General features: G+C 47.9%; 1 protein-coding gene across 4 annotated transcripts in view; it reads left to right on the forward strand.

Annotated features, from left to right (window-relative positions):
- The first annotated feature begins 11,303 nt into the window (after positions 1–11,303).
- The window catches only part of ANKRD10 (ankyrin repeat domain 10), a 54,639-nt gene continuing 44,320 nt past the window's right edge, over positions 11,304–21,622 (forward strand). The window contains exons 1-2 of one of the 4 annotated variants that reach the window (XM_059721076.1): positions 11,304–11,606; positions 17,843–17,995. In XM_059721076.1, coding sequence (XP_059577059.1) covers positions 11,406–11,606; positions 17,843–17,995 — 354 coding nt within the window. In that variant the 5' untranslated portion in view covers positions 11,304–11,405. The remainder of the gene's footprint in view (positions 11,607–17,842; positions 17,996–21,622) is intronic. The other 3 variants (XM_059721078.1, XM_059721077.1, XM_059721079.1) reach the window with 3 other exon arrangements.

Raw genomic sequence — 21,622 nt, forward strand, 5'->3', positions numbered from 1 at the left:
CTGGTGCTGAGCATGGGGAAAAGCGGCCCCTCGCTCACTCCGTGGCCAGTGCCCCATGCTGTAGCCACTCGCAGCCCGTGTGTGGCTGCCTGTGCCTGCATGGGCTGCGAGTGGCTGCAGCAGGGAACACGGGCCATGGGGCAGGTGAGGGGCCGCTTTTCCCCGTGCTCAGCACCAGCTCCTTCCCTGCCAGTGAGCAGAGGGTCAAAGCTGTGTGCTACCCCCTGCCTGTACCGCAGCACTGGGGGGGCACTGGGAGTGAGTGGGCTGGGAGCTAGCAGGAGCACAGGGCCCGCACCGGTGTCCCAGGGCCAGTGCCAGCGGGGCCCAGAACAGGGCAGCAGGAGCATGGGGTCCCAGCCAGCAGGGGGTCTATGGAACTGGGCCAGCTCCCCCTTCTCCCTGCTGGTGCAGCCCAGCCCAGCTCCACAGACCCCTACCAGCCTGTGCCCCACCTGTGCTGGCCCTGGGATATTGGTCCCAAGATAGTGACCAGGGGGCAGGGCACCTGTCAAGGGGCAGGGCTACCCATGCGGCCCTCAACAGCCTGCCAAAACTGGGTAAGTGGCACTCCGCCCGAGATAATTACCCACCCCTGGTATAAACCAATGCATGATCATTTGTGCTGGAAGGAAAAACTGAAACTAGTTATATGCATGTCTGGGCTTTAATGCAACTAAAATTATGTAGTAGGACTACTTAGCCAAAAGAACTAGGCATCCCCGTGAATGGGACAGTCAAAATATTTTGTGTTTGATTTATATGACACCTTCCCAACAAAGGCTCAGAGTAACTTAAAATAAGAGAACAAAATAACTTATAGAACAGGGGAGTAAACAGGAGAAAAAACAACTTAAAAAAATTACTCTGTGTTCTGCCACACTGAAATAAAAGCAGCAGAGACAATATATTAAGACATACAAAAATGGAACAGCGAGTAATACTAAAAAAGTTATGTGATTATATGCCACCTATATATAGGTGTCTCTTTTCAGATGGTAGGTTTTAAACAACTTTTCTTTTCACCTTCCTACATGGTATTTATTAGGCTTGGTTAGAAACATAGCCCGTGGTACCAGTGGCCAAAGTCACATAACAGTCTTCCTCAATAATGAGACAACAGATAATAAAACAAATAAAAGCAAGCTTGCTTAAAAATAAACCTGACTCCACGATTGTTTCTACCTACACAGTACTATTACAATACTATACTATACTACCATATAGTTCAGGGGTGGGAAAAATACGGCCTGCAGGCTGGATCAAGCCCGTGGGGCCCTGTGACAGGAGTGCCTCTCCTGGAGAGGGTCTATCAGTGACTCCACCCTCCTGTTATGGGCTAATCTCCTGCCTTCTCACCTGCCATGCCTTGATCTTATTTAATTAATGGATGTTAATTAGGGGAAAGTTGCCCATTTATTGCCCCGGTGCCAGGGGGTGCTATCTGCAGCTCCTTTTCCTCCCCTACACCGCAGCCCAAGCCTCACGAATGATACTGACGTGGTTTGATCTGGGCCTTGTTGTAATTTGGCCCTCCTCTTGTCCTCCCTGGGCTTTCTACAGCCTTATCTCGCTCTGTGCCTTCCTGGTGCTTGGGCTCTCCACAGCCCTGTCTGGCACTGCACCTTCACTCTTGCCCCCCCCTCTCTGGGGCTTCTCGCTGCCCCCCCTGTCTGGGACTGGGGTTCCCACACTGCTACGGGTCCCCTATGAGGCATCCTCCATCCCCTAATAGCATCACCCAAACCGCCAGTTAAAATAGCAAACACAAAACACAAGCCCCTGGGCTATAACAAAAAATCCAAGCCACCTGGCTAAAACATCATTCAATCCCTGCCAGGGAATACTCCATCCCATAACAGCATCAGAAGCTGGTTGTGCAGTCAGGCCTCTTCCCCTTCGCTTGACCTAACAGAGCTCTCTTCCCCCTTGGTTGCCAACAGGGAACTGCCCTCCTGGCCTTAGGTCTGGGATTTATGTGGGAGCCAGGCCCTGCCCCTTCCAGTCAGCTGACCAGGCATAGGTGCAGCCAATTCCCTCCTTAATCGGTTGTCCCGGCAACCAGCACCTGGGTTCCTGCCTCTGCTCTGAGAGTAGCAGGCATCTTAGTGTCCTGCTACAGGCCTCTAAAAAATTTAGAAAATTAATATTTATTTGCCCTTGGTTCCCATAAAAGATGACAGGAGGCAGGGGCAGCAGGACCCAGGGGAAGCCCAGCAGAGGCTTCTGGCCTGGGACCATGCAGATGCACTGTGCTGGAAACTCAGGTAAGGGGTGGGGAGGAAAGGGCAGGGGAAGACCCCAGGGAAAACCAGCCCAGGGAAAAGCTGAGCATGGGGAAAAGCGGCCCCTTGCCCACCCCATGGCTGGCGCTCCCTGCTGCAGCTGCTCACATCATGTGCAGGGCTGTCCTGAGCAGGCACAGGCAGCCCCATGTAGGCTGTGAGCAGCTGCAGTGTAGGGTGCCAGCCATGGGGCTGCACCCCTCCCCCCCTGCACTCAGCACCAGCTTGTAACCTGCCCACGCAGCCAGCCTAGGCCTTGCACCAGCTCCAGACTCGCCCGTCGGGGCTGTGCATGGCAGCAGCAGCTGAGGCCCCCACACTTGCTGCACCAGGCAGTGTTTGCCACCACCACCTGTGGGCTACCCAGTGCGTGAGCTCTGGGTGGGTAGCAGCAGCAAACATTGCCCAGTGTGACAAGCAGAGGGGCCGCAGCTGCTGCTGCTGTATGCAGCCTGGACGGGTGAGTCTGGAGCCAGTGCAGAGGCCAGGCTGGCAGCGGGGCTAGGTTACAAGCTGGTGCTGAGTGCGGGGAGGAAAAAGTAGTTCCTCGCCCACCCCGTGGTTGCTGCCCCGTGCTGCAGCTGCTTGCAGCCCACCTGGGGCTGCCTGTGCCTGCTTAGGACAGCCCTGCGTGGGCTGCGAGTGGCTACAGCAGCAAGCACGGGCTACAGGGCAGGCAAGGAGCCACTTTTCCCTGCTCAGCACCAGCTGCATCCCTGCCGGCGAGCAGGGCATTGGGGCTGCACGCTGCCCCCCACCTGTACCACGGGGCTGGGGGGCACTGGGAGTGAGCAGACAGGGAGGCAGCAAGAGCACGGAGCCCACACCAGTGTGTCTTGGAGCCAGTGCCAGCAGGGCCCAGAGCAGGATGGCAGGGGTACAGGGTCCCAGCCGGCAGGGTCTCTATGGAGCTGGGCCAGCTCCCCCCTCTCCCTGCCGGTGCAGCACAGCCCAGCTCCACAGACCCCTGCCAGCCTGTGCCCCGCTTGAGGCCCCAACAGTGCTGGCCCTGGAACACTGGTCCCAAGACATTGGGACATTGGTCCCAAGATGGTGACCAGGGGGCAGGGCACCTGTCAACGGGTGGGGCTACCCATGCGGCTCTCGACAGCTTGCTAAAACTGGGTAAGCTGCCCTCTGCCCAAAATTATTGCCCGTCCCTGATATAGTTACTACCTTCTTTTTTTGTGGAGGCAATTCAATTATTTAATTCCTCCAGCCAAATAATGTCTACCTGCTCTGAGTCAGCAGAGGCACAAACTTTCTTTTTTACAGCTAAGAGAATATTCTCTTAAACAAGCAGAGAAAGTATATTTGTGGAGAATAAAATGATTATGAGAAATGCCAATGAGCCTAGTTACTGAATATGTTAGGGTTACTATACATCCAGGTTTTCCCAGACATGTCCTCTTTTTGGATCCTCCAATCTCCATCTGGGTGTTTTTTTGAAATCTGAGCCAATGTCTGAGATTTTGATCCACTCTGCTGGTAGGAGAAGGTGCAGAGTGATTGGATGCAGGGTGCACCATGTGTGTCTGTGTGTGCACACACATGTAGCCGGCATGCAGCCAGGCAGGGTGGTAGGAGGAGCCTTGGCAGCTGGATCCAGATAAATGTATGGGGGGCAGGGGTTGAAAGGTCATGTCTTTGGGACTGTCTGGGGGGCTGTGGGGTAGGTTTGTGGGTGCATGTAAGTGTGCGTGTGTGGTATGGGTGTGTGGAAGGGATGGGTGTGTGAGGGGGGCTGGTGCCTGCTGGTGCTGGGGGAAGGTGTCTGGGTGCTGGGGCTGCGGTAAGGCAGGGCAGGGGGGTGGCAGGCAGGCTCCCACTCCTCCAGTGAGGGAAGAAAGTGGAGGGGGCCTTTGAAGGCAGCAGGGAGTTCTGTAGCCAAGCCAGCAGCACCAGGGCCAGTCCCCTTGCTTGTGGGGCTGGGCTGGCTGGGAGACGCTGCCCGGTGGGGGCATGGCCAGGTTACCTGGCATGGCACTGGAGCCCCAGCCCGGGGTGGGGGGTGCCACAGGCATCCCCTCTTCCCTCCCACCCGCGCTGGGGCCGGACTTGCTCCGCCACCTCCCACATGAATCAGAGTTGCTGTGTTCTGGCCTGGTCAGGATGGGGGCAGCTGGAGGCCCCCTCTGGCAGGGCTGGGGGGAGCAGGGGGCTGCGGGTCAGGAGTGAGGGGCACTGGCAGGGCCAGGGGGCTGCGGTTTGCGAGTGAGGGGCACCAGCATGGCCTGGGGGGCAGGAGACTGTGGGTTGGGAGTGAGGAGCCACGGGTCTGTGGGTCAGGAGTGAGGGTTGGTAGCAGGGGTTGGGCGGCTGCGGGTTGGGACTGAGGGGCACCAGCATAGCCTGGGGAAGTGAGGGACTGTGGGTCAGGAGTGAGCGGCAGCAGCAGGGATGGGGGGCTACAAGAGGGAAATGAGAGGTACTGACAGGGCCAGAGGGTGTGGGTTGAGAGTGAGGTATCCCCCCTAACAGATGTCCTCTTTTTTAGAATTGGAAATACAGTAACCCTAGAATATGTATAACTGTAAGCTACTTGGTCAGTGAAGTTGTCAGACTAATCTGACAAAGTTCATACAAACCAGGAAATAGAAACAAAAGTCTGAGGCTGTCATTATGGCCTTTCTTTTGCCACACAAAGGTATAAATTACAGTTTAACCTTAACTGTAATGTCCTGCCTTTTACCACATAATGCATGCAAACCACATCAACAATTCCACACATTTATTTGTCTGGAAAGCCAAATGTATAATCTAGAGAGAAGCCTGGACTATATAAAGAAAATCTATATCCCAAGCCTGGACTCTATAAAGAAAATCTATATCCCAAATTATATAGTCTAGGATTGAAAGACATCTGCAGAACAGCTCAGTTAAGAGACTGTTAAGAAGAACCATGATGATACAGAATAGGTACATTCAGAAAAGATAGATCCAGAATTTCTGTTTACCTAGTTTCACAAAACAAAGAAATTATTTCAAAATAAAATATTTTTGTACATGGAACATAATTAACCTGAAAGGCTTGTTAACATGAAATATACCATTAAAAGAGGCCCAGAGCATAGCAGGACTTTAGAAAAGGGTTTTTTTCCCCAATTTATAAGGACAATAATAAAACTCACAGCAAAAATTGATAGAAATATTGTGTTGTTTTATAAAAGGGAACAGAACCACTGCCTTAGACCATAAGTCAATCAACTAACTGATGGTGATTTGTAAGGAACCACCACTCTGAAGAAGTTGGTTCATTACAGTCTATCTTCAAATTATCTGCTACTACCTACTGTAAAGAACAATGAAAAAAAGATGAATGGTCTAGAGCAGTGGTTGTCAACTGGGGGTACACATACCCCTAGGGATACTTAAAAGGGTTGTACAGGGTACAGAGGGGTTCCTGCTGCTATGCACATCCCTGCAGGGGCATGGGGGGCATGTGCTCCCCTAATCTGTGCAGGGGACGGAGGCAGCTGCTGCTGCATTTTGCATGCAGCTGCAGTTGCCCCAGGAGCAGTGTGATGCCATGTGCCTGCCAATGCCAGGCTGCGCCATGCCCCCTACCTGCCCAGTGGCGGGATGCAGGTGGTATCACACTGCTCTTGGGGCAGCTACAGAGGTGTACAAAACCCAATGTGCAGTGGCAGTTGCCTTTGTCCTGTGCACAGATTGGGAGGGCACATGCCCCCCCGGGCCTCCGCTAGGGTGCGTGCAGCAGCAGGAGACCCCGCTATGCCCCTGGATGAGCTGCCCGGGCTCCGATTGTCCCATGACTCAGCCCAGACAGAGCCCCACTCACTCCAGCCCCTACCCGTCTCTGCCCCACTCCCTCCCTCAATGTGGGGGCCTCAATCTGCCCCCCACCATGGCCCTTTCCCCTCCCCCACAGAATTACCTGCTCAGGGGTGCATACGTTCATGCGCTCAGCCCCCCTCAATACTTTTAATATAAAGGAGTACAAGAGCTGAAACTTTGAGACAGAAGGGGTACATTTGTTAAAAAAGGTTGAAAACCCCTGGTCTAGAGGATGCTAACTATGAACCTTAAGTGACAATGTGTTAAAATAATTTCTCTGCCACACATTTCCTCAGTGACTGTAGAAAATTCAGTTCTCTGTGCCTTGTTTGCCATCTGCAAAATGGGGAAAATAGTACTATCTTACCTCATACAGAGTATGTAAGGATACGTACCTACAAGAGTGAGGAGCTCTGATACTATGGTGACAGGATATACGTAATACTATGCATACAAAGGATACTGAAACTAGACAGACCAGGGGCCTAAATTGCTATGGCAATTTCTGTAAAAAGGCACCTTCAAAATTTGGATTGGAATGTTCATGTTTACTTTATGCTTTCTTTGCTACAACCAACATCTTTTTAAATATTTTTCTACACTTTATTATAATTTTAAATTAAATTGAAACTATTATGGTTTATTACTTAGGTGACAAGAGTGGGCCCAAAAATATAAAAGGCATAAATAAAAAGGCAATGCCTCTCTTTATTCTTTATCTCATTACTTGTTAATACTATTTGTCATTTTATGAAGACCTTTTATGTCTTTACTTACATGGCATAAAGAATTCAATGCATCAGTTTAACTGTGTTCTACCATATGTCAAACTGCTACATTTCCAGCAGATTTCAGTCACAAATAAGCATAAAGATTACAAGATAAAGTGTTGGTACTAGTCTAGAAGAGTGTGGTATGTAAAACAAACTGAAACTAAATTTAAATCAGGTGTGGCAGGTTTACCTTTTCGGAGTTTGAGTTGAGTCCCAGAATTGAGGGTCTGCTGTTTGATTGGTGGAGTCTGCCCACCAACCCGGAGGCAGCACAAAGGAAGCACTGCCCCACCCTTTTCCAAAGGGAGGGGGCAAGGAGACATCCCAGGGCCCTAAGGGGAGGGACTTCAGAAAAACCCCTCCAGGAGGTGCTAAGTGCACTCCCTATTTTAAGGTTGTCATGTTAAAGGCTATGTAGCTAGGGGTATTCTTCAAGGGGGTTTATATGGTTTATGTGTTTTAATGTCTTGGTGCGTATATTGGTATTGTTATTTGTAAAGGTTTTAAAAAATATTATTGTTTATTTACTTGGGTTATATAAATGAATATCCCTATGTATTAATTGTGTTGTATAGCTTGTAAGTTATTTAATTTCTTTTTGGTATTATATGTAAATTGTAAAATATTATATATAGTATTATATATTAAGCCTTGTAAATAGTCTATGTTTTATATTAAGTGTCTGTATTTATTCTTTTAATAAATTCTAAGTACTTAAGTATTTAATTTCGGCCTAGCTCTATAAAGAGGGAAAAAAGCCACTCTAATAGCTAACCCCTTCCTCAGCACCCTGCCTGACCACTACCACTGTCATCAAAGAACAGGGCACACCCCCCAGGTTTACCTGGGCTACACAGGTTAATAAACTTTATCAAACGCCAGGAAAATAAGACACAGCTCCAAAGGAAATTATTGTTCGGCAGGCAGTGAGGACTAATGCAAGGGTCACTGGATAGCAAGTCAAGGGGTACATAAAGACATTTCAGGAGGTTAGGGGAGATTAGATTACATTAAAAACAGCCACCTGATCTTAGTTAGCCTAGGTGTGGAGCTTACATTTAGGGCACTGACAGACATGTAGCTCCCTGCTTTAACTCAAGGCGCTTCACAGAAAATGTCATGAGTTACACAGCGACCTCCTCCGAACCCAAGAGATGTTCACCTGTTGGGTCGGGGGGGGGGGGAATCAAGCTCCAGAAGTTTGACAGAAGCTCCATAAGGTGCTGCACTTTATCTGATTCCTCATTAGATGAGTCTTAATTTCATAGCTTCATAGAAACTATGAAACTATGTCACATGCTTGCCCACTTTTCAAGCACTTTGCATCTGTGCACGTGTGACACAGCGTGGCTGTAGCAAATGTTCAGGGTTCCGATCACGCAACAAATGTCACTTCTGTGAGCACTCTTAGATCCCTAGTTAGGTGGATCCAAGTGCAAACTGTGCAGAAGTTCAGGAAGGTTAGATCAGTCTAAAAGTGGCTGACCAGATCCAAGTTAACCCTATCTCTGATATAGTCTAATTTAGATTGGGTCTGGTGAGACTGATCTAACTAAACTTCTGTACACTTAACTGTGCAGCCCTTGACTGGGAAAGCCCAGCCACTGGTCCCAACCCCAGGGTTGCACTTTCCCTACTGCCCTCCCTGGCACCAAGCTATTTTTAGCCCCCCAGCCTCTTCCCCAGATGAACCAGCTGCCCTGCAGATCACCCAGCCCCCCTGAGCCTGACAACCCTCCCCCCCCCAGCCACTCCTGGTACCAGTTTTACTAGCATACACCAGTGCTGGAAACCAAGGAAGTAAATCAGGGTGGGGGGGATGGGCAGGCAGAATGAAAGGGTAGGTTCTCTGGGAGCATTAGGGAGCTAAAAATAGCCCCTGGTTCCAGCCTCCCCCATCCTCCCTATGGACCCCGCTGGTCCCCCTGATCCCACCAAGCCCCCTGCAGATCCCTTTTCCCTTCTGATCCCTCCAACTCCTCCTGCAGACCCTTCTTGCCCTCCCTAACGTTCCCCACAGACTCTGCTATCCCCCTTGATGTCACTGATTTCCCCCCCCCCCGTCCTGCTAGCCCCACTCCCATCCCTCTCATGTACCCTGCTTACCCCTCTGATCCTCACAGAGTCCACTTCCCTCCTGGTCCCCCTCCCCTAGAGCCTGCTTGTTCCTCCCAGATCCCCCCCAATTCCCCCTAATAGCTCCCTCATCCTGATCTACCTTAGATCAGGTGGCCATTTTTAACTCAATCCAACCTCCCCCTAACCTCCCCAAAAGTAACATACAGTAATTCAAGGTATGAGCTTTCCATTACTGTACTTACCCTAGGTACAAGCAATCATATTGTATTAAGTGGTTGCCAAGATGAAGTGACATTGTGATCCAAAGAAGAACATTACAAGAGTTAGTATCTTTTCAGGGTGAGTAAATGGGATAATCCTGCCTCAAGCAGGGAGTTGGACAGGATGACCTATGGAGGTCCCTTCCAGCTTTATGTCTATGATTCTACAAATTTCCTTAAAACTGCCGATTGTTCAAAGAAAACTTGAAGGAAAAAACTTGGGTTAAACAAGACTTCTACATATCATTTTATTTCTTCCTTTTTTTCTACTTAAAGAACACGATACATGACTTTGACTGTCACATATCCACACCTTTAGAAAAAAGAATAGCATAATGCCTGAGAAATCAGGATTTCTTATCCACAGGGTACTTCATAATCACCGATCCCCAAAAGAAGCTGTAAGATTCTTAAACATACCGCAAAAGCCAAATGATACTTGCTCCACCTTTGGGGCCACTTGTTTCAAGAGTCAGCTTGACACAATGGTTAGGGAAAAAAGAAAAGATTCCTTAAGTAAATTAATTTGCAACAGTTATACTTGCACAAATTACAGGGCCTTCCAGTCTCACTACTCCAGCCCAGCATCTGCCACTACAGAATTGTTCTGTAAACCCCTTTTTTGTAGGCTGAGCAAACGGTCCTCAGTCTAAGCATAGTGTTGAAAGATTAGTTTGGTCCCCTGCCCCAGAAGTTTAGCTTGTCAGCAGCGATTAGAGATGTTGGGTTGTATTTTGGCTTGCCGGAAAAACCCGGGAATAATGAACTTCAGTTGCAAAAGCTTGATGTTTCTGTGGAGAAACTTCTAGAAATCCCCCTTTCTACCTAAATCAGTTCCAAATTCAGTTGAACAAAACTCAGTCCAAAATTTGACCAAGCTTTGCCCAATTGGACTCCTGGTCAGTCCAAAATTTGACTGAGCACAACTCACTCGTCAAAGCTACATGACTGTACCGTAGGGCAAGTATCCTCCCGCCCAGGGCTGGATTAACGCATAAACAAAGTAGGCACATGCCTAGGACCCTAGGTGAAGAAGGGGCCCAGTTGTGCTTATTTTACATAGATAGTTGTCATGAATCACTCTTGCCTTGCCTCCTGAGGCTGGGGGGGCACAGTGACCACCTGCAGGCAGCAGCTGCAGCATGACGGTGGTGAGCGGGGACTGCCTGCAGGCGGCCGCAATTATGTTGGAGGCAAGGGCAGGCTGTGCAGGGACCGGCCACAACAACGTTGGCACCGAGGGTGGGCCAAGCGGGGACCACCTGCAGGTGGCCACTCAGGGTGGGGGTGGCGAGCGGTGACCACCCACTAGCACTGGCATCAGCCATGGCCAATCTCAGGGGGTGCACATGCCGCCCTTGCACGTTGCCTATGATAGTTATTGACTGAAAAAAAGTAGGGGCCCACGAGTGTGCTTGTCTAGGGCCCATGCCCAGACCCATCCCGCTGTGGCTTCAGATACTCCCCAAATCCAGGCAGGCATCCTACATGCAAGCCCCAAGCCCAGAGGCTTTGGGGTTCTTATGCTAGAGAGGGAAGGACCTGGACTCCACTGCATCGCACACCTCAACCTGGGCGGATTATTTCAGTTGGGCCCTTCCACAACGCTGACTTAATTACAAGGCAGGCTAAGAATTGAAATTTAGTGCGGGTGGGGGGAGAAAGCGCTTTTTAACTGGCAGCGGTGCAAGACAAGAGCTGAAGGCAGCAACAAGCGAGGCCGAGCTCCCGGGGGACGAGCGCGCACCGCTCCCAAGCTGCTCCGCTCCCGCCGCTTCCACCCACGTCTTAACTGCGGGGCTCGGGGCCGTTGGGCCTGTCCCAACGGCTCCCAGCACGTGGGTGGCCGTTAACTACAGCTAACGGCGCTGCCCGGGCCCGCCTCCTGGGGGCGTTGGATCGCAACCGCCGCCCTGGGAGATGACGGGGGGAAGGGAGGCCCGCTATGACGCTACCTCCTGCCCGGCGCCCGCCCCGCGAGGAACGAGGCAACAGCTGCGCATGAGCAGCCGGCGGGCGTTGTAAACTGTGGGGCGCGGTAGTGCGCGCGTGCGCATGCGCGCGACCATTCCTTGGCCCGGGGCGGAGCGTGGAGCCGGCTCCGCCCCGCTTCTTTTGTGCTCAGCAGCGGTGGCGGCAACAGCAGCGGAAGTCTTCAGCCAGGTCGGCGCGTGCCCCCCTCCGTGCCTGCCTAGTAGCCGCTCGCCGCCATGTCGCTGGGCCCCGGCGCCGAGGCGGGCTTCTCCAGCGAGGAGCTGCTCACGCTGCGCTTCCCCCTGCACCGCGCTTGCCGCGACGGCGACCTGCCGGCCCTGTGTGCACTGCTGCACAGCTCGCCGCGCTCCGACCTGGCCGCCGAGGACTCCTTCTACGGCTGGACCCCCATCCATTGGGCTGCGCACTTCGGCAAGGTGCGGGCGGGCGGGGGTGTGTGTGTGTGTGTGTGTGTGTGTGTGTGTGTGGCGGCGCCGCCGCCGGTCCCCCTCGGGCCCCTCACGCAGGCGCGCGCGCACGGCGCCATCTTATCCCGTGGGGGGGGGGGGGGGTCGGCGCGGGGGCTGCAGCCGCGGCCTCTCCAGTTCCCGCCTCGGGCAGGGGAGCGGAGAAGCCGGCGGTGTCTCCCCATTGGTTGGCCGGCGTTCGGAGGTGCCGGGGTCACGGGCCGCGTCGGCGGGAGCCAATGGGGAATCGTTTCCTTCTGTTCCGCTTCCCCCCCCAGCCCGGGGCGTTGGAGCGCAGCTGCTCGCTCCGTGCCTGCCTCTGCCTGCCCCGCCTCGCTGTTGTGGAGTCTGTGTTGTGGCGACCAGACTGCAAGGGGGGGCGGCGCTTTTGTGAAATAGGTGTCAGAGGAAATCACGGCGCCCACCTGCCCCTGGAGGGTTGATCTGCCACATCTGTCTGATTAATACCAATTTTGTGATCGCCAGGGTGCAAGTTCCTTTTTTTGTCAAAGGTGTTTAGCCGACCTAAATGGAGCGCTGAATGCTTTCTTTTGGCTCCTAAATGGTGGTGCCTAGATCTTTGTACAAAGGTGTTTCTAAAATAGTTTGTATCTAAAGCTAGGTAGTCTTTGATTGCTTTGCTTTCCGCAGGATGGTAATGGATGAGGTTCTTAGCCCAGTTTCATAGATGTTAGGTGCTGATGGGACAGACGATTAAAGAGGAATGGGCGTTTAGGGCTTTTATAGACGTGCCGGGGGTGGGGGGGACACTTTTATTAGAGTGGCTGCGAGAGCTGCTGTGGACCACAGGGTCATGTGTATTGGTATCCCCATGCTGAAAAATGGCAGTGGCAACGCTTTAAAGGTGGTTGAACCAGCTTTAGTTAAAGCACCCCCACTACCATTTTTCAGCATGGGGCTGTTGATGCACACAATGCTGTAGTCCCCTAGAGCAGTGGTTTGCAAACTTATGGATTGCGTACCACCAATTTAAAATGATACAGCCTTAAGTACCACCAACACATTTTTGTTATATGAAGTAATTATAATAAACCTGTCAATGTGTACCACTGACAGGTTGTCTGTGTACCACTGGTACCCATACCACAGTGTGAGAACCGCTGCACTAGAGAGCAGTAATTGCCATGTTCATGCAGACTCAATTAATGGAGTCTGCTCCAATGCATTGTAATTAACACATAAGAACAGCCTCTCTGCTGATGTATAGGTACCCTTAGAGAAAGGAGCAGACACAAAAAGATAAACTCTGTCACTGGAGGGAGGAGCTTCAGCCCTGCTGTCTTCTGGAGCAAGTAGAAGCAGAGCTGACTCCTCCAACTTTAGGGAATGCTGTTGATATGACAGGCTGTATCTGAATTTATGAAGAATTTAAGTATGCATTGAATTTACATCAAGTTTGTGTGAATGCTGTATTTCTGTTACAAACCCTACCCTTCCTATGGGCTAGGAAAGTGTAAGGCATACTTCAAAGAGACATATTTGAGTAATTAAGAAAAAACAAATTTGCTATTTAAATATTCATAAGATTGCATGGGTACCAAAATAGACCTTTCATTAGATAAGACTGAGTAATACACCTGTTCCTGGGAAATGAAACAATAGCTGCATTCATGGACTGCACACACCTTCATTCGCTCGTGTTTTTATTAATGTCTTTCATCTTAATTCAGAGTGGTCATAACTGAAATGAGAAAGTACTTGTATTTTTAAACTTATTGGGGACTCTCAGTGTTAGTTTCTGAAAGGCTTAAGCAGATCCTACATGAGAGAGGAAGGCGTGTAGTTGTCGTGTCGTTATTCTGCTTAGGTAGTCATTGGTATAGGACTTCTTGGGTGGGCAATGGATGGCAAAACAGTGAGTTTGTAAATATAACTTTTTAATATATGGCATCTTGTAGTAAGTACTCCCAGCTTTCTATAACTCTAACTGGTTTCTGCCCAAAGATAGTGGGCTCAGGGGAGAAAGTATTTCAGTGTCTTCATAAATTAAAAAACCCCAAATACTCAAAAATATAGTTTTGAGTTTTGGCTGTATTATTAGGTTTTATATAGGTAATGGTGACTGACCCCACAATGAGGAAGGTAGAAAAGGCTAGCTGTGTCAGAGGGGAAGTGTGGGGAGAGGGAGGAAAGAATGAGACACACAAGTCTAGTACCAAGATAAATTTAAGAAAATGCAAGGATAGAAAAAGAGTTCTAAACCTGTGATTTCTTAGCTTTTTTGCTACATAGCAACTACTATGGCTAAAACAAAAATAATGGTCAGAAGGTGTGATGCCCTTCATTTTTAATGGTCCAGTGTTCTGGTATCTTCTTGAGTATAAACCACAGTCTCTCCAAAGCTGCTCTTCCTTTTTAAATTTAATTTTTGTTTTCATGGAAGATATAAAAACAGAGACTTGCTTCTTGAGAGATGAATGAATTCCACACAAACATCCAGCCAAATTAGTTAATTATATAGTGGGGAAATACTCTACAGACATGCAAGAAGATAAACAGATATCTAAGTTCATGATCTCTAGCCATTGCTGGCAGGGACCTAGCATAAGATTGTTCATTCTCTCTCCCCCTCCCCCCCCCCCCCCAACTCTTTTCCCCATGTTTCATACTTGTCCAATTGTTGACTGCTTAGTCTTCAGTTAGTGATCCTGTGCCAGCTTCTAGTTTTGGCTTGTTGGAGTCGTGTTGTTTCCCCCACCCCCGTGCCAAAAAATAATAGAGCAGTTCTTCTGTTGCAAAGAACTCAGACCACAACAGGTCAGAATGAATATATATATATATATATATATATATATATATATATATATATATATATATATATAATTTTTTTTTTTTTTTTTATCAGTAAGTAATTCTGTGTAAAATTTTTTAGGTTTACCTTGGGGAATCATGTTTGTACACTGAACAGTTCTACAATTGTGGCACCTTTGAAAGGATGTCAAGGGAGCCCAGGGTGCGGTAGCATCTTGGTTGAGAATCACTAGAATGGATACTGTGCCTTGTCTCTCTTAAATTATTTGAGTTTACCAAGCCCCCCCCCCCCCCCGCCAACATTTCACTTAACCATACTCTTTAGTATGGCTAATTATCATAATTAATAGAGGTGCAAAATCAGTTCTAAACAGTAAAGAAAGAGGGCAGTGATTCTCCAATTCTATTTCTTTTTAAAATTGAGGAAATTGCAACACCTACCATTTATCAAAGCTGAGATTGAGTTAAGAAAATGTCAGAAGTGACAATAGCCTGATACGGCTATAAACTTTTACAACAGTATTCAAAATTGTGATTATTAAAATAACCAAAACTTTTGCTTAGTGTGATACTAAACAGAATGTGGCAGAATAAAGGGAAACAAATTTATGTTATTGGTAATGGCTATTATAGCAATTCTAATCTGAAAGAATGGTAATCAACATAAAATCTGAAAGTTTACTTATTTTTATATACTTAGTTTGGACTGTGGACATTTGACCAGCATTTTGTTTTCTTTGCATTTGTTTCAGCTCTTTGGAGGAATACGAGGAGGGTGGGTGTGAAGAACTTTTCTTCCTTCCTTATAGATTGTCCTGAAAACACGTAAGATCAGGGGTGGGCAAAATATGGCTTACGGGCCCTGCCAGGCTTTTTTTTAATCCAGCTGGCTGGTGCCTGCCAATTAATTGTACCCTGCCCAGCCTGTATGCTTAGCTCCTTCTCTTGTGTGTGGAATAGCCCCAGCCCTGGCCAGCATGCACAGGTGAGGCCATTGCTGTAGCTGCCAGGGGACCTGCTCAGCTTCTCCCACCTCCAGCGGCGGCTCCTCTTTGTGTCCCTACTGCAGCTCTTGCTGCAGGCAGCAGATAGGGAAGTAGTGGTGAGTGGGAGGAAGCTGCAGCTGGGCAGGAGCACAGAACCCAGTTTGTGGGGCCCATGCCCAGTGAGGACATGGAGCCCAGGTTAGCCTGGTTTCATTGCACTGGGTTCCTCGTGGCTAGTGTAGCTGCCAGTACTCACATGCCATGTGTGCCCCCCATGTGATGGAACTAGCTTCCTTACCTGCCCCAACATGCAGCTCCTGGGACATTGCCGGAATCCTGGGTGCTGCATGTGGTGGCAGGGAGTGGAGCCAGGCTGCTGGTTCCATTGTATGGGGCTTCCCCTCTGTGGCATGCAAGTCCTGGGATGTGCACATGAGCTGTGGGGAGACCCACATGATAGAAGCAGGTTGATGAGGGCTCCACAGTCACACCAGGCATGGGCCCCAGACCCTGGGCTCTGAGCTCCTGCCTAGCTGCAGCTTCCCTACCTGTTGTGAGGAGCAAGAGCTGCAGCAGGGACATGAGGAGGAGCCCTTGTTGGAAGCCAGGGAAGCTGAGCAAGTCCCCTGCTGGCTACTGCAGTGGCCTCACCTGGGAGCTGTGTGTGCTGGTGGAGGTGGGGCCCTCCCATGCAAAAGTGAAGGAGTGAAGTGCACAGGCTGGGCAGGGTTCAACTAATTGGCAGGCACCAGCAGGTTGGATGAACATCTCCTGGCAGGCCATATCTGGCCCACAGGCCATATTTTGCCTGCCCCTGATCTTAAATGTTTTCAGGAAGATGTTTTTCAGCCTGGCTCTATTCCTTGCCACCACATGTAGCTCCTGGAACTTGCTGCTGCTGGCAAGAGGGGCTGTGCACCATGGGAGAGGTGGTGTGTGGAAGGGTGGTTCTGTTTAACACCGCCCCCCCCCCCTCCCAATACCTCACACTCCCCCACACACAATATGCAAGCCTAAGACTTTATTTTTGAGTCATTATGCAATCACTTCTATATATACTATGAAAACGCACATAAATCAGGACAAAAATATTTTTTTTAATAAAATTTAAATATGTTAAAGTAGGTTTTGTTTTTGGTGTATGATTTGGTGTTTTTCTGGTTCCAAGATGGCAGCCCCCTTCCAAAAGGAGTACTTCTGGGAGGCAAGGGCAAGGGACTTCTGGTGGCAACGGTTGAGGATTATGGGGGAGTGGCGTATGGGTATGGGACTTCTGGTTCCAAGATGGCGACTAGGGGATGGGGCTACACTTGCAGCCTTTGACAGCTCACCAAAACTCATTAAATGGCTGTCCAGCCAAAATAATTGCCTGCTTCTATTTAAGATCATGTCAGATTTTGTTTCTCTTCAAGCAGAAGGAAGTGTTTTTGATTTCATAGACTTTAGGGCTGGCAGGGACCTTGGAAGATCATCAAGTCCAGCCCCCTGCGCCAGAGGCAGGAAGTCAGCTGGGTTCACAGGATCCCGGCAAGATAAACGTCTGATTGACTCTTAAAGGAACCCAGAGAAGGTGCTTATACCACCTCTGATGGAATTCTGTTCCAGGTCTTGCGGGCTTCCAAGTCTTGGAACATTATCATATTTCAGCATCAACTGGGTGTTTGATTTTGCTAGGCTTTTTAGGTATTTTGCTGTTAGTACTCACTTACCGTGCAGATAACCCCCACCCAGACAACAAGCTTTCATTTTATTTCCAATAGTTAACCTCCTGAATTCTCTGTCAGCCGTGCCTAATGCTCATGCTTCACAGATCAGTGTCATGACTGTTTCCATAGCTTATATTGTCATCAAGATAAGAAATGAAAACAGTTAATAAGATCCATATCTAGTTAGCCCCATTAAACACTTCTGGCCATGCTTCCTGGGGCTGTACAATTCCCAACTGCAGTAAAACTGGATGGTTCTGTTCTACATAGGAGCTGTGAAAAGGATGCCCAGGACAACTTAACCCTTCCTAGATTTACCCTTATAGACTAGGGACCGACATTACACATAAACCAGTTTAAGTGATCAGAAACTGGTTTAATTGCTAGGTAGTGCTTAATAACTTTGATATCTTGCCTGATAAAAAAACTTAATATATTTTCTAACAAAAGCAAACCAAATGAAGTGTCTTTTTCTATTAAATTCAAGGTAGTAGGGTTGTTTTTTCAAATGTTTGTGGCAAGAATTAAATTTCTCTTGGCTACTAGAGACTGAAAATCATGGAGGAGGTTGGAAAGAGGTAGTATGGTGTTAGTTCTATTGCATGAGTCTTAATTCAGCAATAATTAATTTAGCTGATACTTTCCCACTATTTCTTTCAATTTAACTATCAATACATAACTATCAATTAATATGTATGATGCGTAATATTTCTAAATAGTTTTTCTTCATGTATCTTTAAAGCTGGAGTGCCTAATACAGTTAGTGAGAGCTGGAGCTACTGTAAATGCCTGTACAACACGTTTTGCCCAAACACCAGCCCATATTGCTGCTTTTGGAGGACATCCTCAATGCCTGATCTGGTTGATTCAAGCAGGGGCCAACATAAACAAGCAGGTATGAACTAATACTTTGTTTTGCATCTGTTTTTGTATCTTAAAAGTGTATTTATGCCTTAAGCAATAATTTAATATACTTATGGAGATTATCAGCATCATAAAGATCAACTGTGGAAAGTGTAAGCATCTCATAAAAAATTTATGAAGGAAGTCAGGTGATGACAGCTATAGTATGATGTGTATAAGACCACTTAATTATTGAAGAACACTCTTTTTACACAATATGTTGAGGTATGGATGGTGGCTTGAGCAAAAGGTTATATTGGATCACTGGGGTCTGCAGCAGAACCATAAATTCTGGTGTTAAAAATGCCTATTTTTAATAAATATGGACTTTCTCAGTGGCTTTAATATGTTATGGTCTGGAAAAATGTCTATACCATATCTAATTAAACCAATGAAGCTGGTAGCAGGCCACCATGATTGAGTGAAAATGCTCATTCTAATAAAGCAGGGTCTGCATTTATTTTAGCATGTATTTGTTTTCCTAATTTTTCTTTTCTAAGGCATAGCAAAATTCTACAAGTTACGTTTTAGTTAGTAGGGAAAGGCTTCTTCCTCCTCCTGAAGATGGAAGCAACAAGAAGAAAACTTGTAATGGTAAAGGGGAGCTGAAGAATTGCAGACCAGCAGAGAGACTGAGGCATGCTGTTCTTGGCTAACAGAACTCAGAAGAGGGAAGGTCCAAGGACTAGTGGTGTACAACTTGAGGTAACTGTGGAGCTCAGACTGGGAGTTGAGGAAATAATGGGGACGAGACCGAAATGCAAGGATGACTCAAGATATGTTTGAACAACAGGATGGAGGAAAGTAGAAGGATATGACTGTAGGACAAGGCAGAGAAATATGACTAGCAGAGGAGTTGAGATTTGAGGAATAAATTTGTCATGCTTTAGATTTGAAGAGGAGAATTGGGGAGAAATATAAATAGGCAGAAACCTGAAATTAGGTTGTAAAGGAAGAAGAGAGAGTAGCCCATGAGAATAGAGGCATAGGACACAATGGAGCTTGCCAAGGAAATGAGCCTTGGGGGGGATACTTGGCTGAAATACAGAAGACTCTGAGAGACAACAGAAGGCAGAATGGAAGAGGAGGAGCAGAGACTTACACCAGTGTGAGGAAGAAGCAGGTTTGTGTGCCTGGAGTCTACTTAGGGAAGAGATGCAAGGTTCTTGCTGAATTTGAACTAAGAAGATGATGATTGCCAAACTACAGAAGATTGTCAAAGCAGTAGAGGTTCAAGTGATTTTTTCAATAGAACTAACTCCTTCAGCTCATAAAAAGGGGGGGGGGCAAAGGCATATCAAGATAATGGAGAAAAAAAGATGGCTTGAATTTGTGCTCCAGGGAAGGAATTGGGATATCTTAACCACTGAGGCAACCACAGGAAGAACTCTTTTCTCAAAAGCTAGACTTCATGTGCGTACTTCAGGAAACAGCCTTCTAGGATTAAGGCTGGTACAACTGATAAGAGTATTAAGCGAAGAAAAGAGGGGAGAAGGTAGAGGGGCAGTGTAGGATGACCTCTGTGCCTGGCTTTAGGTCACAGCAGGGTATGACAGCAAATAAAGGAATATCAGTGGGTAGAAGGATGGATTGCAAAGAAGTAGTAATAATAATGATGGGAACAGTAGTGGGTAGGTGATACAGTTAGTGACAGGATAGGATTCTGCTAAGGAATCCTATCAACTAGTGAACTGGGTGCAATTGGTAAGAAATAACTGAAATATTTGTATGCTACTACCAGGCAGATGGAAAACAGAATGAAGCAATTTAGGCATAACAATCTTAGATGTAAAACCATATATTATAAGACTAACAGAAACGTGGTGGAGCAGCCATCACTGGAAGACAGTGTTGAAGGGTATGGGCTGGTAAGGAAAGGTAACAACAATAATTTGCAAGTTATCCTGATTTTTTTTTTTGATTTTTTTTTTTATTTTTTATTTTATAGTCTGCATTATTAAGGAACAATGATAAAACAAGGTCATCCTTCCTTAAAGCAATTTTGGCTGTAAAATAATTCTACTGCATTAGGGTTGGAAGTGTACTTTGGATCCTCAGGATCAAATATGGGTAAAAGTAGAGATCTCCCTAATGGTCTTTAGGGAGTAATGCCAACACTCGCCATTATAGAAAACTTGTCCAATATAAATTGGAGAGCAGATGCTGCAAATAATAGTAGGGTCCATTTATGTTTGGGCCCTGGATCTGATAGCAAATACTTCTTTACCAAATAGGTATTGAAACAAGAAGTGATGCTTATTTCTTTTGATTGGTAATGAAGGCTGTGGTGGGCTAGTAGGGGGAGCTCCTGTGCTGAGCCACCTACCTCAATGCGCCTGACTGCCTTCCAGGCTCTGAGTGCCTCCCTGGGGGCACCTCACGTCTGGCTGACCCCCTTCCTGGGGCACACCCACAAGCCTGGAGGTACCTGCACCACTCACGAGTCTTGGTCTGTTAGTGGCTCTGTGCCTTGTGAGGTACACAGGCTTTATAGACCTGAAGGGGGTACTTGGCCATCTGCAAGAACTTGGGGTGCTTCCTTTAGTCTGAAGCATATGTAGTGGTCTCCCTTAGCCAGGCCAAGGGGACCCTGAGGTATAGTCTAGACCCTCTCCCAGTAAGTCTCCCTTGCTAGGTACAAAGGAGAACTTTATTGATTACAGTGAGTAGGTTTGGAATAGCATACAGGGTGGAGCAATATCAAAGAATAGCCCTTAGCGCAAACAGTAGCATCATAGCCTTTGATCACGCATCTGAGTTACTGCAAGCTATATATCTAGCCAGATCTCGAGTAGCTTACTCACAGGTATCATCCAGAGGAAGGTGGAGATTCCTTCTGGAGGCCAGTAATTCATTCTCTATGAGTTTCAAGAGAGAGAGTTTCAGATGGTCCAGCTTCTCTGAGAGTCTTCATCATGGCTGTCACCCTTCCTCCTGGGCAGTCTTTAACTTAAATAGACCTTATGACCTCATTTACCTGATCCAGTGAAGGCCAGGAGTTGTAGGCTGCTAGACAACCAATTTGAAATGCAGCACTGGTTGCCAGGTAGACTGGCAGGGTCTCTAGCCCTGTCCCAGTCATGATGTCATTGTTTAGAACAATAGGGAGTTTAAGCTGCCCCCCCCCCCCCAATCCGAGGTGTACGAGGCCAGTCACGTGGGCAGAGGGAGCAGGTTCCTCCCTCCCTCAAGAATGTATCCAGCTCAAGTTACAACTCAGGGTTACCTGAAACAGATGGGGCAGGGGGGGGTGCCTGCTCTCTTCAGTGACCGTGATAACCAAGTTGTCAGATAGGTAATAAGCCTGATAGCAGAGTTTGGGGAGAGACTGGGATGGCATTCTTCCACAAAGGCATTATAGGAGAGTTGATCATTGAAGATGATCTTGGATTCAGTATTCATGTGTGTTGATTCTATTTTTTTTAAAAGAAGGCTAAAAAGAAATGGGTGTAATGCTAACAGTCTCCTTTTGAAAAGGGTAAATGGTCAAATTGAGGGAAGTAATTATTCTGGACATGAGGATCTCGGAGACTGAAAAAGAATTTTCAGATCTCTTCCATGTTCATGTCAAAGGTGCTAAAATTATTAGGAAAAGCTTATAGGCGGGGATAAATTTTAC

The sequence above is a fragment of the Alligator mississippiensis genome, chromosome 1 (genome assembly GCF_030867095.1).
Source record: "Alligator mississippiensis isolate rAllMis1 chromosome 1, rAllMis1, whole genome shotgun sequence".
Classification (NCBI taxonomy): domain Eukaryota; kingdom Metazoa; phylum Chordata; order Crocodylia; family Alligatoridae; genus Alligator; species Alligator mississippiensis.